Genomic DNA, 16,106 nt, shown 5'->3' with positions numbered 1-16,106 from the left:
GCCACGAATCATTGGAATTGAAGATCCCGTTGCTTTTTTTTCTTTCATTAGGTGACGCCTGGCCGGAACAAATGTGCGCTGCACGGGTGCGTAAGGTTAAGATCAGTCCACTCGTTCATCGTCAGTCAGTTGTCTTCCGAAAAGAAATTGATATGAATCACCCAGGTTCCATTAGTCGTTCCTACCCACGCCTCAGATGATGTACAAGAAAATAATGAGGACGCCAACGGAGACTTGAATGTGTGAAATTAAATGCGGAAATGTCTTTGTGATACAAGTGATTGGAAAAGCGCAATTGTCGACTCTGTCATTTGAGGATTTTTGAGCCACAATAGGTGGAAAAAGTTGCTTTAAAAAAAGAGCCCTTGGTTATAACAGCCTTTCTGTTGTGAAAACGCTCCATAAAAAAAAGTTCAAATAACCATAACTTTAATACGTGCTTTCAAACCATTGCCGGCAGCTTCGTTGAGATGAAGGAACCACTTTGGTAGCATCAGGGCTTTTCAGCTCCAGGCAAGAGGCTGTGGCTCCATTTACACTTCCCGTGCTATTTATTTTGAAGCCTCTATTATTGAGTTTTTTTTTATTTATTTAATTAAGGCACTTTCCAAGAAGATGATTTGAGTTTCATAGGGCTTAAAAAGAAAAATAGACAGCCATGGTCAAAGTTGCTGGTTAGCTTCCAATACCTTCCGGCCAGAGCCGTTTTGTCACCACCGCATTGCCATACCGTTATACCTCAGCTCACGAACTTAATTGGTTCCCAGAAAGTGTGTGTAAGGCGAAAAGTTTGTCTGCCAAACGTGTATTTCCCATAAGAAAGCATTAACATGAGAATAATATGTTCCCAGATCCACATAAAACACAATTTTCTACTAAATAAGCCTTAACAGTACACAAAATATATATTTTATGTATAATAAATGTGCTATTGTATCGTAATTAATGGAATAAACTGGCCTGTATAATAAAGTTGTTTTATTTACCTTTGTGATGGTCGTTGATGTAATTGCCTCTTGATGATATCCGAATGAGGTTGCCGTGCTTTCTCGGCGATAATACCCTCACCCACACTGTCCCCGGCTAGCTGCATTTCCAAATCATAAGAAGTTTTTTCAACCTCTTCTATTGCCTGAGACCATTGCTTAGACAACACAGAAACATCATTAGCCACACGTAGCAATGGTCGACTTCGCCTACTGGTACTGGGATGCTAAGTCACACAAATGCACACCTCGTTCATGTTTTTTGATGATCTTCTTCTGCTCAAACGTAATTTTCTTTTGTGTCCTCTTCGGTTTAACACAAGCCGTGTGGTCTTTTTCGGTCCCAAAAAAGCAAAAGTATCCACTCGATAACAAACCACGTCTTCGCTCAAAGAAAGGAGGTGACGAAAAATAGTCCGCCAGCCACTGTGGCGCTGTGTGGTTTGGTTCGTCCGCCAAAAACTAGTTTGTCTGCCAAGATTATATTCTTGTGAATTTAATGTTCGTAAGGCGAAAAGTTCGTTAGCTAAGGCATTCGTAAGAGGATGTATCTTTGTATGACCATTTCTAGCAGGTATAAATTGGACCGGAAGTTAGACTCGCTCTTCTTTCTCTTTTCCCAGGGTTTGATGAATACTTTACTGCACTCACCCTGGAGAACAATCGTAGGAACGTTTGGTTTGCTGAATTCTGGGAGGAGAACTTTGACTGCAGACTTCTCAGCGCATCCAAGAAAGAAGATACCAGTCGGAAATGCACAGGTACATCGAACACGCAATCAAAGCCACGGGTGTCTCAAATGGAAGTCTAGTGTCAAGTGTGAGTGTGTGTCATGTTTCCCGTTTTGAGTTTGTTATGACTTTTTATGAGGGATGTGAAATTAATTTTTACAGACGCTCCCTACCTTACGAACGAAATATGTTCTGAGCGGTCGTTCGTAAGGTGAATTTGGTCGTAAGTTGCTTCAGTGCTATATTTTGTATGGAATGTAGGTTTACGTCGAACACTGAACTGTATAAAAAACAGATGGTCAAACAGTCGAAAAATAAATGTAGTATGACGACATACTGTATATATTTGGGTCTTCAGTAAGCCATTACTGAAGCTGCTGGCACATCATTACTGAATGACGTGCCAGCAACCATTACTTTTTGTCATTGCTTTCTCTGTGATAATTTTATCTAGTTCCTCATCAATTGTGTTCTGTTTAGCTGGGTTGATAGCTTTTTGCATGAAGTGTGCAGATGGCTTTTGCGGGTTGTTTGTGAAGCCTGATTGATGGGATATTTTAACCTTGCAGTCTACACTCTGCCTTTATCAAAGTTGAAACTATCTCACTGTCGTCTGCCTGTCTCTTTAATTTTTAAACCACTTCCTCTCACTGCTGCGTTCTTGACCAATCACGTGGCTTTAACCGAAGGCAAGGGGCGGGGAATAGAGGACAAAAACAGTCGGCAGCCATTTTGTTGTTAGAGGAACGGCTCGTTCGCAAAAGACACATCACTCATTGAGGCAGCTCCGTGTACGAAAAAAGTTTGTATGTCAAGGTAAAGTTTGTATGCCAAGGTAAAATTTTCATAAATTTAACGTTCGTAAGTTCTTAAAGTTGATAAAGTTTGTAAGCCCAGGGGTAAACCAAGGTATCACTGTATGTACTGTTTTTCGTAACTCGAATGTTCGTAAGGTGGGGAGCGTCTGTATTGTAATTCATGTCACCACAATTAAAGTGATCGTCAGCGATATTTGAATTTAAAATGCGGGCTTTGCTCCATATATTTAATCAATAAGATCTTTAAACCGTAATCAACCAACCACCAGGGCCAAAAGAATGGCCAAGGCTCTCTTAGAATTCCTAAATGAACAAGCGAACACACGTTGCCACGGGGAACTAAAGTTAATACTGTGGATTGATGAAAGACTTTTCATTTGTCAAATGAAAACCCATTCATTCTAAAGTGTCACGCTGCAATGGAAAGCATGGACAGATTGTCTGTTGAAAAGTGGTGCAATAAAAATCCAGATGTTTTCCCTGAAATGATGAATAATTGTGAATCATGATTTTGATATTGATCAAATACAATCGGGATTACCAAGTTGGCCATAATTGTTCAAAGCTGCTTTGCATATGAAGCTGCAGATAAAGTACTGACATTCTATTGGCTCCCTCTCAATGCAGTCAAAAATGGTTGTGCCCAGGGGGCTGACGCAGAGTTATTACTGGAATAATAAGAACGCATCACATCACGTGTCTTGGTCATATTATAGCTACGCCGCCTGCTCCTGTGACAAATATTCTCCAACTCTTCTGGACGTTTTCTTTCCGTCCTGCCCTCGCCTCCTGCGACAGCGGCAGGCTGTTTATCCACATTATCGTGATCATTTGGTGCCTTGAATAATTGATATGTATCAGGTTGACGTCAATGCTTCACTCGGAAGTGTAGATTTGATTCCTTTCAAAAAAAAAAAAAGTTATTGTGCAGTGTGTCTTTTCTGCTTGTGTGCGTCGCCCAGGACAGGAAGTAGTTCATCATATTAGGCCCTCTCATTGCGGATGGTGTACATATTCCTTTGTTCTGTATCCACATGGAGACATAAGACAGTGACTTCTTGTGCCGGTCCCTAGCCCGGATAAATACAGAGGTTTGTGTCAGAAAGGGCATCCGACGTAAAAGCTTGGACAAAACAAACATGCCAATACATTGATGAGAAGGTTTCTTCAGCCGTCATCTGTACAAAAGTGAAGGTTTCGGACGTTTCGCCTCCTATCCAAGAGGCTTCGTCAGCGAACTAAAGTCTGACTGGTCGTATCGGCCCCATTTATATATCCCTAATGTCCAGACATGGTGGCGCCGGACACAGCTATGATAGGTCCCTACTCTCAGGTCCGAAACCTTCACTTTTGTACAGATGACGGCTGAAGAAACCTTCTCATCGATGGACCACTCCTGTACGACTGAGAGCTTACACAGACGTATTGATGCCAATACATTCCATTTTAAGCGCCTTTCAAAGCTCTCAAGGACACTTTAGAGTCACAGACAAGCATAGGTACTATAATATAATATAATCACAAATACAGTGCAATAAATAAAATACAATTAGAAATGGAAGAGAGAGAGAGCTACACAGAAAATGCAATTATAAAGAGGTGGGTTTTGAGATGGGACTTGAAGGTGGGAAGAGAATCGATGTTACGAATTCTGGGAGGAAGTGAGTTCCAGAGTTTGGCGGCAGAGCAGCTGAAAGCTCTGTCACCCATCATGCTGAGACTGGCAGGGGGGTTGGGGTCACACAGAGGCGGAGGGAGGAAGAGGATGTGAGGGAACGAGAGGGAATAGAAATTTGAAGAAGGTCAGATAGGTATAAAGAAGAATTTTAAAGTTAATTCTATATTTGACCGAGAGCCAGTGGAGCTCTTGGAGGACCGGGGTGATGTGGTGAAAGGATGAGGTTCTGGTAATGATCTGAGCTGAAGAATTCTGGACGAGTTGAAGTTTGTGGAGAAGTTTCTGAGGGACACCAAAGAGAAGTGAATTGCAATAGTCAATCCGGGAGGTGAGAAGACTATGAACGAGGATAGCAGTGGTGTGAGGAGTGAGAGACGGGTGAAGATGATTGATATTGTGTAGGTGGAAATACGCAGACCGAGTTAAGTTATTTATATGGGAGTGGAAAGAGTGTATATCTTATAATAAAACCTCTGAAGATGGAGGACACTGATTCGCCTTGCCGACCCCTTGAAGGGAAAGGAAAATAAGACGATTCTAAAACGCTTCTTGGTAACAAAACGGAATGACATCATTCAGTGTGTTCTTTATGTGGCCAACCAAGGAACAAACAGCATGCTGTTTGTTCTTAGCTTCATTTTAAAATATTCCTGTTGAATTTCCCAGTGTGTCTTTCCCTCTCGTTCATTAATATTTTGCCTCACGCCTAAGGACTCACTTCCTAAACATCCGTCTTGTAGTTTTTCAGCGGCGCACATTTTATTCCCTGAGCCCCCTTCACGATGGAGTCAGCTGTGTTCGGCGGTCGGAGTCCCCTTTATTCGAGGTTGAAATTACAGTGGAAATGACAGCGAGCAGAATGACTACTTATTACACCCCCCCTCCCCCCGTATTTGTTGTAATACCGTCTTTGTGGTGGCTGTAATGGTAGTGTTGTGATGCATGCTCATATTACTTAAATTCAGGTTGCCAACGGTTTGACAGGCATGGTGCGACATTCATTATCTATGTGGGTGATGACGCTAATGTGGGACGCTATATTAATCTTGCCTGACTGCATACACGTTGACGCTTAGGCTGCTGTGTCACAAATGAATGTTTGCCCAAGGATTTAGTTTCCTTTCTCATGTACCGTACGCTTTATTTCATCATGTGTCAAAGATAAAAGATGTACGCCAACGCCGCGTACCCCACAAACCTGCCGTGAAATTATCCTGGATTGATTTTATTCTTCTCTGGATCCAGCGAAGAATGGCTTTTATAATGATGAAGGCCATGTGACTGGTTTGATAGTTTCTTTCTTCAAATCTCAAGTCAGGTCTTATTTGTGAACGTCACATCCAGAACAGGATGCTTGTGCATGCAAAGCATGTGCATATAGGTCACCTTATGCTTATTTCTTTGATGCTTGTTGGCTGTAATATGTTAAGTTGTGAGTAATGGACTGAAATGTCATCATTGATTGTTTTTGACCTCCCGCTAAGCACTTTTGCTCCATCCCGTTCGCATCTGCAGTCAAATAAAATCAAACACACTACATACTTTAGTGTTTAGGACCAATGTTTTCTTTTCCTGATGTTAATTTGTGAAAATATGGGTTCCAATTGTGACAATGTGCAACTCGGAGGCATTGCGGCTGATTTAGATAATTCTAATGTTTGATTTAAAAACGACTTTCATTTGTTAATACAGACACTCCCCAATTTATGAACGAGATACATTCCAAACGGTCGTTCGTAAATTGAATTCGTAAGTTGCATCACGTCCTGCTGTGTGCACGTAACCTGAATGACACGCAATTCGGCCACCAATGCCCCTCGCAATCTTACTCAACATAGAATTGAGCGCTCGCAACCTGCGATCTTATTAAACCATGTCCTTTTTTGGAATTTTCTGTCACTGCCACCATCTAATCTTACAACACAGAGAGTGCAAAACAGCACAATTAGTTACCAGAAAGAATCCAGATACAGTAAAGTCTCGTTATATCGATATTCAAGGGAGTCCGAAAAAATATCGATATAACCGGGACTATCGATATATCCGACCCTGTTTGCATGTAATTTTCTCAGTGCGTGCATAGAAATAGTATCGATATAACCGGGACTATCGATATATCCGATATCGATATAACGAGACTTTACTGTATTTAAATATTCATGCCGTGTATGAACGACAGCAGGCAAAACCTTTACAAAGCCATAGTCAAAGGCAGTGCAGAGTAAAAAAAGAAGAGAAGTATGTTTCTAAAGTTCATGGTGATTTTTATCACCTTGTTGATAGCACCAATGAGACTCATTGTTAGCAGCCCATTACTATGTAGAACAGCACATTAATGCAATTTGCTGGCTCAGTCACAAACGGCGCAGTCTGAAATTTGGCGATTTCTGCATTTGGGAACGAAAGACGTCTCATTCATTTACTTGCCGCATTGTCCCCTTTGGGTGTAATTCCTTCAAAATCAGACTTTAACGTACTGCCATGAAATGATAAACAGAAACGAACTGAGGAAGGAATCGAAAGCAGATGACAACGGGACGCTGGATGGTTTGTTCTGCATTAATCGTCACCCCAGAACCATAATTTATAAGGCTAAAATGTGGTCATCAATTTATGCAGTCACATCGACCCCCAACGGAACAAAAATGCTTTAATTCTTCACAAACGAAAAACAGTTCTGGTTATCTATCTATCTATCTATCTATCTATCTATCTATCTATCTATCTATCTATCTATCTATCTATCTATCTATCTATCTATCTATCTATCTATCTATCTATCTATCTATCTATCTATCTATCTCTCTATCTCTATCTCTATCTCTATCTCTATCTATCTATCTATCTATCTATCTATCTATCTATCTATCTATCTATCTATCTATCTATCTATCTATCTATCTATCTATCTATCTATCTATCTATCTATCTATCTATCTATCTATCTATCTATCTAGCTTGCTATATATTACCAATATAGCTAGCTACCTAGCTATTTGAATCAGGAAACATATTCTCTATCTAGCTCGCTAGCTATCTAATAGCTGCCTAGCCATCTATTATATAGCTAGCCATAGTCAAAGGGCAGTGCATGGCGGGAAAAGAAAACATTGGTCCTAAACACTAGCTAGCTATCTATCTAATAGCTGCCTAGCTATCTATTAGCTAGCTAGCTAGTGTTTCTAATAGCTGCCTAGCTATCTATTAGCTAGCTAGCTAGTGTTTAGGACTAATGTTTTCTTTTCCCGATGGTAAAATGTTCATTTTTTAAAATATAGGTTCCAATTGTGACAATGTGCAACTCGGAGGCATTGCAGGTGATTTAGAAAAGGTGTGCACAGGAAAAAAACAGGGGCAATTTTGATGGCTTACGTGATGGCTGACCGTGGATTGTCAGACACGCACAGTTCACTCTGTCGGACTATTTGGGTTAATTTAACACTCATTAAACCTGTGACAAACAACCTCCTCCGTGATTTGTGTTGTCCTGAATTTTTGAATGGAATTTACAGTAACACAATAACACATTCAATTTACAGGCACTTGTGTGAGGTTAAATTAAATAAAACAAGATGTTTGTTTTATTTAGCTAGCTAGTTAATAGATAGCTAGGTGGCTATTAGATAGCTAGCTACCTTTCTATCTTTTTAAGTTATTCTGAGTCTGTGACTGTAAAGTGTCCTTGAGAACACTTTACTTGCTAGCTATTTTCTATATATTAGCTATGTAGCTGGCTCGCTAGCTTTCCATGTTTTTGAGTTATTCCGGGTCTGACTGTAAAGTGTCCTTGAGAGCACTTTATTTGCTAGCTATTTGCTATCTATTAGCTATGTAGATGGCTCGCTTGCTATCTATTAGATATCTGGCTGGCTAGCAAGCTAGCTATTAGCTGGCTAGTTGATCCTGTGACTGTAAAGTGACCTTGAGAGTTTTGAAAGGTGCTTAGAAATGAAATGTATTATGATTATTATGATGATTATTATTATTAACTAGCTCCTGGTCCTCTTCCGACAGGCCAAGAACGCATCGGGATTGACTCCAAGTATGAACAGGAAGGGAAGGTGCAATTTGTGATCGATGCGGTGTACGCCATGGCCCACGCGCTGCACAACATGCAAAGAGACTTGTGTCCCGACCACCCTGGCGTCTGCCCGCAGATGGACTCCGCCGAAGGAAAAACTCTGCTCAAGTACATCCGCAATTCCAGCTTCAACGGTGAGTCGCATTTTCAAGGGCAGTCATTGATGGAGGCGCCACAAACCGTTTTGGAGTCAGACACGCTTTTGTTGATTAATATACAAAAGCTCCCATTGCGTTGACCTTTGCTACCGTGCTGAATACTTGATGACAATACTGCCATGAAAAATACATGATCTTGACTGGAAAGCTGGTGACTTTCTCTCTTCTTCATATTTACGTACTGAATACTAAATATGAAGCGACATCTAAGCGGTAGAAAAGAGAGGTGTTAATGGTTATTTTAAGAGTACATGTTGGGGTGGGAGAAGCCCATTAGCCTGGATATTAGCAGCAAGGGAAAGAAAACGGATCATTGCACTTTTTTTCTTAATTAAAATGAAGTTTGAATGCCCTTGTAAAGGTGCTCTTTATTAATGGAGGAGCGCGGCGGTGCTACCTAGATGGTCACAAAGACTTTCCTACAATATAATATTAGCGTGGATTCCATGTACTTATTGACATGTGGTCAGGGCAGGAAGGGCAGGCAGAGAACAAACTGTTGATTATGCTTGATTATTTGCCATTTTAGTTTTCTGGTCTGTTTTATTTATGTATTTTTTTATCAATCAAATAATGTCAATAATGTCCTTATTGAAAGCAGGTAAATGGCTAAATTTGCATATTTACTGTTACAGTATATATAAAGAGTGACGGGCCGTGGATTTCATCGCTAGGCCTTCAGTAGTGCTATGTTTGAATCAATCCAGACTGAAAAAGTCCACTAGAGAGTACCATTAGCCAGGAAATAACTGACTGACCTTTCTTCATGATGTCCATTTTTTCTTGAAAACTCCGTCTTGAAAATGGCTTTAAAAAAATCCAAAAATCCATTTCTTCTCCTCATTCCGCCGTTGTGGCTTGACAAAACAAAACTTGACTTCTGCAGCTAACTACCGAGAGAGTGTGATAGCTCTGGCCAGTATGCTGTTATCACTCGCGGGTAGTAGTCTTATGATTGGCTAGTGACTAGCCAATCATGTTCCAGCGCCTTCAAGCAGGCCTTGGGTTGCCAACTCGAAATCTGATTGGTTAAAGCAACAGATTCATCTACACTTATTTTATGCGACCAGGGCCTGCAGAACTGATTGTGAAGGCTCCAAGTAGATTTCTATCCCTGGTAACAAATGATGGCTGGAATGTGATTGGTTAAATGCTTAAATGCGAAAACACACGTCTGGAAGCAGCGGAACGGGGTAAAAATAATAACAGGAAGCTGAGAGACTATTTGGAATGATTTCATAAGAATTCATGGACAAAATATCATTAACACCAGTTTGTGATTCAGATATCTTTAGGCCAGCAGAGAAGGCTTTGCAGGCATTGACGGTTCACCGCTGATATAAAGTATGATATGCTGTATCCTTCATGCCCGAAACAACCACGCAGGCAAGTAATGGCACATGCCCTTAACCTGTTCCGATCGATACACATTCAATCGTCTGACTCAGTGCAGTTACTGAATGGGAGGGGCATAAGGATTCAGTCATTCTGATTGGCCAGAAAGCCAAAAAAGTACTATGCAGCTGCAGACAGATGGCATTGCTGAACACTGCCTGACGCATTGCGAAGGAGAAGCAATTCCCATTGAAATACATAACCACAGCGAATTGCAGACTTTCTTGAAGCATTCATTCTCTTTTATTAGCGTTTGGCTCTAGTAATTTAATCAAAACTCATCAAACTCTTACGGCTTTCATACGGATCAGCAACACGTTATGGGCTGTAATTACTGTGTCATTTGAGTTTTCAGCACAATATAAAGGGAAGAGAAAATGCAATTTACTCTAAAAAAAAGAGACATCAGCAAAAAAAAATGCTGTTATGTGATTTTTTTTTTTTCCCCTGTCACGTTTTTCATCAAAAGATTTGAAAAGTTTCAGTTAAGGTTACAATTGAATCCTATTGGGGGGCGTTGTATTTTTTTATATCCGACTCCAGTTATAAACTTTGGGCCCTTATGTCGCACTTCATACCAATACGGTGATACTTTGGCTTGCAAACTTCATTGGTTACCAGAAAGTGTGTGTAAGGCGAAAAGTGTGTCTTCCAAACATTAATTTCCCATGGGAAACTTCATTGACATGAATAAGTCACAGCTACGAGTCTGCTGCAATTTACTATACGTACCGTAGAGGGTGCCGTTTGCCAGGAAATAACTTGTGACTTGAAGAAGCTTGAGAAATACTGTAAACCGTTCAAATTTTTACGATGAACGTGTGGATTCATGACGACCTCATAAAATTGAAATACAGTAAAGTCTCGTTATATCGATATCGGATATATCGATAGTCCCGGTTATATCGATACTATTTCTATGCACGCACGGAGAAAATTACATGCAAACGGGGTCGGATATATCGATAGTCCCGGTTATATCGATATTTTTTCGGACTCCCTTGAATATCGATATAACGAGACTTTACTGTATTATTTTATATATTTGCTAGCTTAGAAGTTCTTAGAAGCTCTCCTTGCTAAATGATGTCCATCTATTCTTGAACAGTCCATCTTGTCAACGCTAGGCCTTCAGTAGTGCTACAGCTGAATTAATCCAGACTGAATAAAGTGTGGGGTGATTTTCTACAAGTCCACTCGAGGGTACCATTAGCCAGGAAATCACCGACCGATCTTTCTTAATAATGTTCATCTTTCCTTGAAAAGTCAGTCTTAAAAATGGCCTTGACCGTATATCTGCAACCTCATCCATTTCTTCCCCTTCAGCCATTGTAAGTTGACAAAACTGCTATTAAATCAACACAAAAAAATATTTGCATATGCAGCTCGCTACAGATACAATGTGCTAGCTCCGGCCAGTATGCTCTTATCACTGGAGGCTAGTGATACTACAATTGGCGAAATCTGATTGGTTAAAGCAACAGATTCATTGACACTTATTTTATGCAACCAGGGCCTGCAGAACTGATTGTGAAGTCGTCCAGGTAGATCTCTGACCCTGGTAACAAATGATGGCTGAAATGTGATTGGTTAAATGCATAAATACGAAAACACATCTGGAAGCGGCACACCGGTGCAAAAGCAATGAAAGGAAGCTGAATTTGGAATTATTTAATAAGAATTCATGGATAAAATATAATTCATATTAGTGTTTCAGATATTTTTAGGCCAGAGAAGGCCTTGCAGGCCCTGACTTCCACCATCGGTGACGACACTTGGCTTACGAACTTAATTTCGAACCCTTTCTAATTTTCTAAGCCTTAAAACTACAGAAAATATACCTTATTTTATGTATAATAAATGTGCTATAATATTATCATTAAATAAATAAACTGTACAGTATAATAAAGTCGTTTTAGTTACCTTTGATGGCTTGATGGAATGGAGTGGCCAGTATCCTCAGCATTAAACACTTGATGAGGAACATAGCCTTCTTCTTTCACCATCTTGAGGAATGATCCCTTGTATGTGCTTTCTCTGCGATAATTTTACCTAGTTCCTCATCAATTGTGTTCTGTCTAGCTGGGTTGGTAGCTTTTTGCATCAAGTGTACAGATGGCTTGTGCGGGTTATTTGTGGGGCCTGATTGCTGGGATATTTTAACCTTGCAGTCTACACGCAGCCTTTGAACTATGAAAGTTGAAACAAGTCCAAATTTCACTGTTTTCTATCCATTTTCTCACTGTCGATATTCGTAAAAAGGTTGCTGAATCCGATAAAATTTCAGTGACGTGCAGTCAGTGGAGGCAGGTGAGGCAGTGCCTCACCTGTCATCATGGAAAGCTGTCATGGAAATATCAAATGAAAAAATAAATTAAACAGTTAGATGTATTTAGTGATTTGTACTTTAAAGTTCTTGTCCATTTAACTTCACCGTTTTAGGATTTTTTTCAAAATCACTGAATTTGCACATTTGCACACCGTTCAAATACTGAGTAGAGACGAGCGGTGACGTCATTGATGACGTCAATGCCTCACCAGCCATGAACCTCACCGCACGTCGCTGTAAAATTTGTATATAATTGTTATAGTACGGATCACGCGGGGAACTGTCCTGCCGCTATATCAATTTCAATTCTATGCCCCAGTTCACATTGTCTGTATGATTGACAGGCGACCAGTCCAAAGTCAGCAAGGACAGATGACAGCTCCTCGCAGCACTACAAGCAGCAGAGCAGGCACTGTTGTCTAAATGGATTCTAATAGTTTGCTGTCACATTAATTATCGTGCGTTAATTTTATGAATTAGTGAATTTTCAATGGGATAAACAGGATAAACACTGTTTTGTATTTAGTTCATGCTGAGAACATTATTCTTACCATGCATATTCCACATCGTATTTAGTTTTGTCACAGTTGAGCTGCAGTGCGCACCTCTAAAAGTAGGCCAGTTTGGGCAAACGAATTCACATACTTCTTTTGGCTTTTTATTTATTTTATTCTTTTATTTTTTTATTTTTGAAGAGCTCTTTCCGATCAAGACCATTTTCTAAGGACACAGCGTTCTTCAGATGAGCCTCTAATGATCAGCGGCTGACATTTCAGCACATCTGTAAAGACGCTCGTATCTCTTGTCTCCGAGTCGCCTTTTTTTTACAGCTTTCTCCTTTCCACTGGCTGTTGCCCTGCAGTGCAGATGTCATTAATAGCCACCGACATTAATTGTTAAGTATGTCACTCTCTGTACGGGCCTGAATAATGCAGAACATCAAGAGTAGAGAAACCGAGACAACATCAAATAATCCTGAAATATTACACAGAGCTGGATGCATTGATATACTTTTCTAAAAGTATTTTACCAAAACTGGCCAACATTGTTAAATTCTTCTTCATTCATTTGAGTGTGTACGAATAATCTCCATTAGCGTTCCAGTTTTAGTCTCGGTGCTTATACTGAATCCCTTTTACTCAGTGGTGGGCCATGGATTTCATTGCAACGCCTTCAGAAGTGCTCAGTCTCAGTCAATCCGGACTGGAAAAAGTGTGGTGTGAGGGTAACGGCCCGCCACTCGTCATCACTGTATGTTTTTCTGGAGTGCAGTAGTATCAAGTGCTATTTTTCCCATTTAAAAAAAAAGAGTATTTTTTTCCTAATTATTAATTTAGTTATATGTTCGGAGGCTGGAAGAGGTTCATTTTGCGCCGTGAGATTGGTTTATTTTATTTTAAACGTTTTTTTTGCCAATCAACTTTATCGTTTGAAACAGCGCGATGATCTGTTTTAACAAATTTCTCTTCAATTACGTGAAGACAAACTTCTGTCAGGGAGATAATGTCTACAAAGACCCCCCAACCCTGTCGCTATGGCAGCAGTGCAGGATGACGGAGCGACTGTCTGTGTGAACTGTTTCAGCGGGCATTATCGAAGTGAAGATACGTTAAATTGATTGAAAATCCATTGTCCAATCTCAGTAGCCATCTGGGCACATTTTATGGATTTGAGCTTGGCCTAAATCATTCAACTTGGGGTGACTAAGATGGAGGCCGATTTCAACCCTATGGCTGTTTATTTCGCCTCTCTGGCGCTCTCTGTGGCGCTGCAAAAGCCGACAGCCTTTCTACCAGTGAAAGGAGGTTGGTAACCTGCCTGCGTTATGTTGTGGACGTGCCGCAGTTGATGTATATTTTAAAATAAAGGAGTGCAAATCTCCTTTTGTTTATATCCGCTCTGCGCCTGAGTCACAGAGCTGAGGAGTGAGAAGCAGGGAAGAAAAAGAAAAGGCGAGAATAATGATGCGAGAAAAACACAGCAGTGGATCCCCGGTCCACCCACACCGCTCAGAACAGCAGAGCAGCTGTGCACTTTTGCTAAGTCTTCGTTCAGAGCCTCATGCAAATGCCTCAATCTTTCATCTTACACAAAACCATTGCTTAGGAGTCGAGAAAGAACATTTTGCTCCACGGAAAATATCAGGTATGGAGAAATTGTAAAGAATTTTTAAGACGTCTTTTATCAGCGTGCCCAGAAATGCCACTTAAAGGACAACCGACACCATTTTTTTTTTGTTTCCTAACTGACATCAGAAAAACGTTTTATAGCATTTAAAATACCCAAAACACGCAGGCTGATATTTTTAGGCAAATGCAAAACACCAATAAAAATGAGTTAAAGTGTCCCAAATCTACTTCAAAATGACCTCGGAGATACCGAGCTTTTGAAGGTACCGCCCCTTTGTTTGTGACATCACACCAGTATACTCCTTCACAAACTGCCTTGCTCCAGAATCAAAACAATGGCTTCAGAGAGTTTAGATTTGGAGAAGATGCTTTCTTGTTACTCATCCAGTTGTGCCGATGACCGTTTTCTGTTTGGGAGTCTTTTAACTGAGTGAGTTGCTTGTTCTGTAGCCACAAAGGGACATAAGCCTTCTTGTGCCGGTCCCAAGCCTGGATAAATACAGAGGGTTGTGTCAGGAAGGGTATCCGACGTAAAAGCTTGGCCAAAACAAACATGCGGACCAAACCTCTTAAGATGGAGGACATGCAAACAGCAAATCAGGTGCGTGCTGACTGGGTGGGTAATGACAAGGTGGACATTTTTGGCTAATGATAGCAGTGAATGAGCACATGGGGGACCGTCACTTCATCAAGTGGAGTGTTTAACGTTTCCCAAATGTTGTTTATTTCAAGGTCTGAAAGCGTTTTATGCAAATGATGTCTCCATGCGACAGAGTGGACATGTTTAGCTTGATGACGTCTACACGCTATCCAAACACTGTGAGACTAATAAAGGCATATCCAATCCAATCCAATAAAATCATGGCAATTACAAAAGAGAGATGTAAATATTTACTCTTCAATGGCACATTTTTCAGCATTCATGGAAGAACGACGGCATTTTGGTCTTTATCTTTCTTTCTATCTATCTATCGATCCATCTGTCCGCCCTCCCTCCTTCCATCCATCCATCTATTGATCTACCTATCTAGCTATTTATCATGCCAGCTATGTATCTAGCTAGCTAGTTATCTATCCATCCAACCAGCTATCTATCTATCTATCTATCTATCTATCTATCTATCTATCTATCTATCTATCTATCTATCTATCTATCTATCTATCTATCTATCTATCTATCTATCTATCTATCTATCTATCTATCTATCTATCTATCCATCTATCTATCAAGCTACATATCTATTTATCTCGTGAGCCAGCTCTCTATCTAGCTATTTAGCAAGCTACCTATATAGCTAGCTAGCTATTTAGAAATGATAGCTAAGTAGATATCTATCTAGCTAGCTAATTAGTTACCTATCTATCTAGCTGCCTATCTATCTATCTAGCTAGCTTTTTAGTTAGCTAGCTAGTTACCTATCTATCTATCTATCTATCTATCTATCTATCTATCTATCTATCTATCTATCTATCTATCTATCTATCTATCTATCTATCTATCTATCTATCTATCTTGCTAGCTACCTACCTCCTACCTACTTATCTCTATCCACCTATCCATATATCAACCTATCCATTGTTTGATCCATCGTTCTATTGTTCTATCTATCCATCCATTCATTCATCTATCCACATTTATTTATTTTTGCAGGGTGAGGAGTGGGGGGATGTTAAATCCTCAGATGGATGAGGTTTCATAGACAAATTGGTTCTGAAATACCCAGAATGTCCTTTTTGAGCTATTCTAGTTCAAAAACACCTGGTAAATGAGACGATTGGATTTCTCATTTATATTTAATAT

The 16,106-nt window shown here is 40.2% G+C and overlaps 1 protein-coding gene across 2 annotated transcripts in view; it reads left to right on the top strand.

Moving 5' to 3' along the window:
* Positions 1-16,106, top strand: part of grm7 (glutamate metabotropic receptor 7) — a 192,092-nt gene that overhangs the window by 139,033 nt on the left and 36,953 nt on the right. For both annotated transcript variants that reach the window (XM_088990352.1, XM_088990343.1), the window contains 2 exons: positions 1,610-1,747; positions 8,228-8,428. In XM_088990352.1, the coding sequence (XP_088846478.1) occupies positions 1,610-1,747; positions 8,228-8,428 (339 nt within the window). The remainder of the gene's footprint in view (positions 1-1,609; positions 1,748-8,227; positions 8,429-16,106) is intronic.

This window comes from Hippocampus bargibanti, linkage group LG01 (genome assembly GCF_051943395.1).
Source record: "Hippocampus bargibanti isolate YZ-2025 linkage group LG01, ASM5194339v1, whole genome shotgun sequence".
In the NCBI taxonomy this organism is placed as follows: domain Eukaryota; kingdom Metazoa; phylum Chordata; class Actinopteri; order Syngnathiformes; family Syngnathidae; genus Hippocampus; species Hippocampus bargibanti.
The sequence above is the reverse complement of the archived record's forward strand: the minus strand, read 5'-3'. Positions and strand labels throughout refer to the sequence as shown.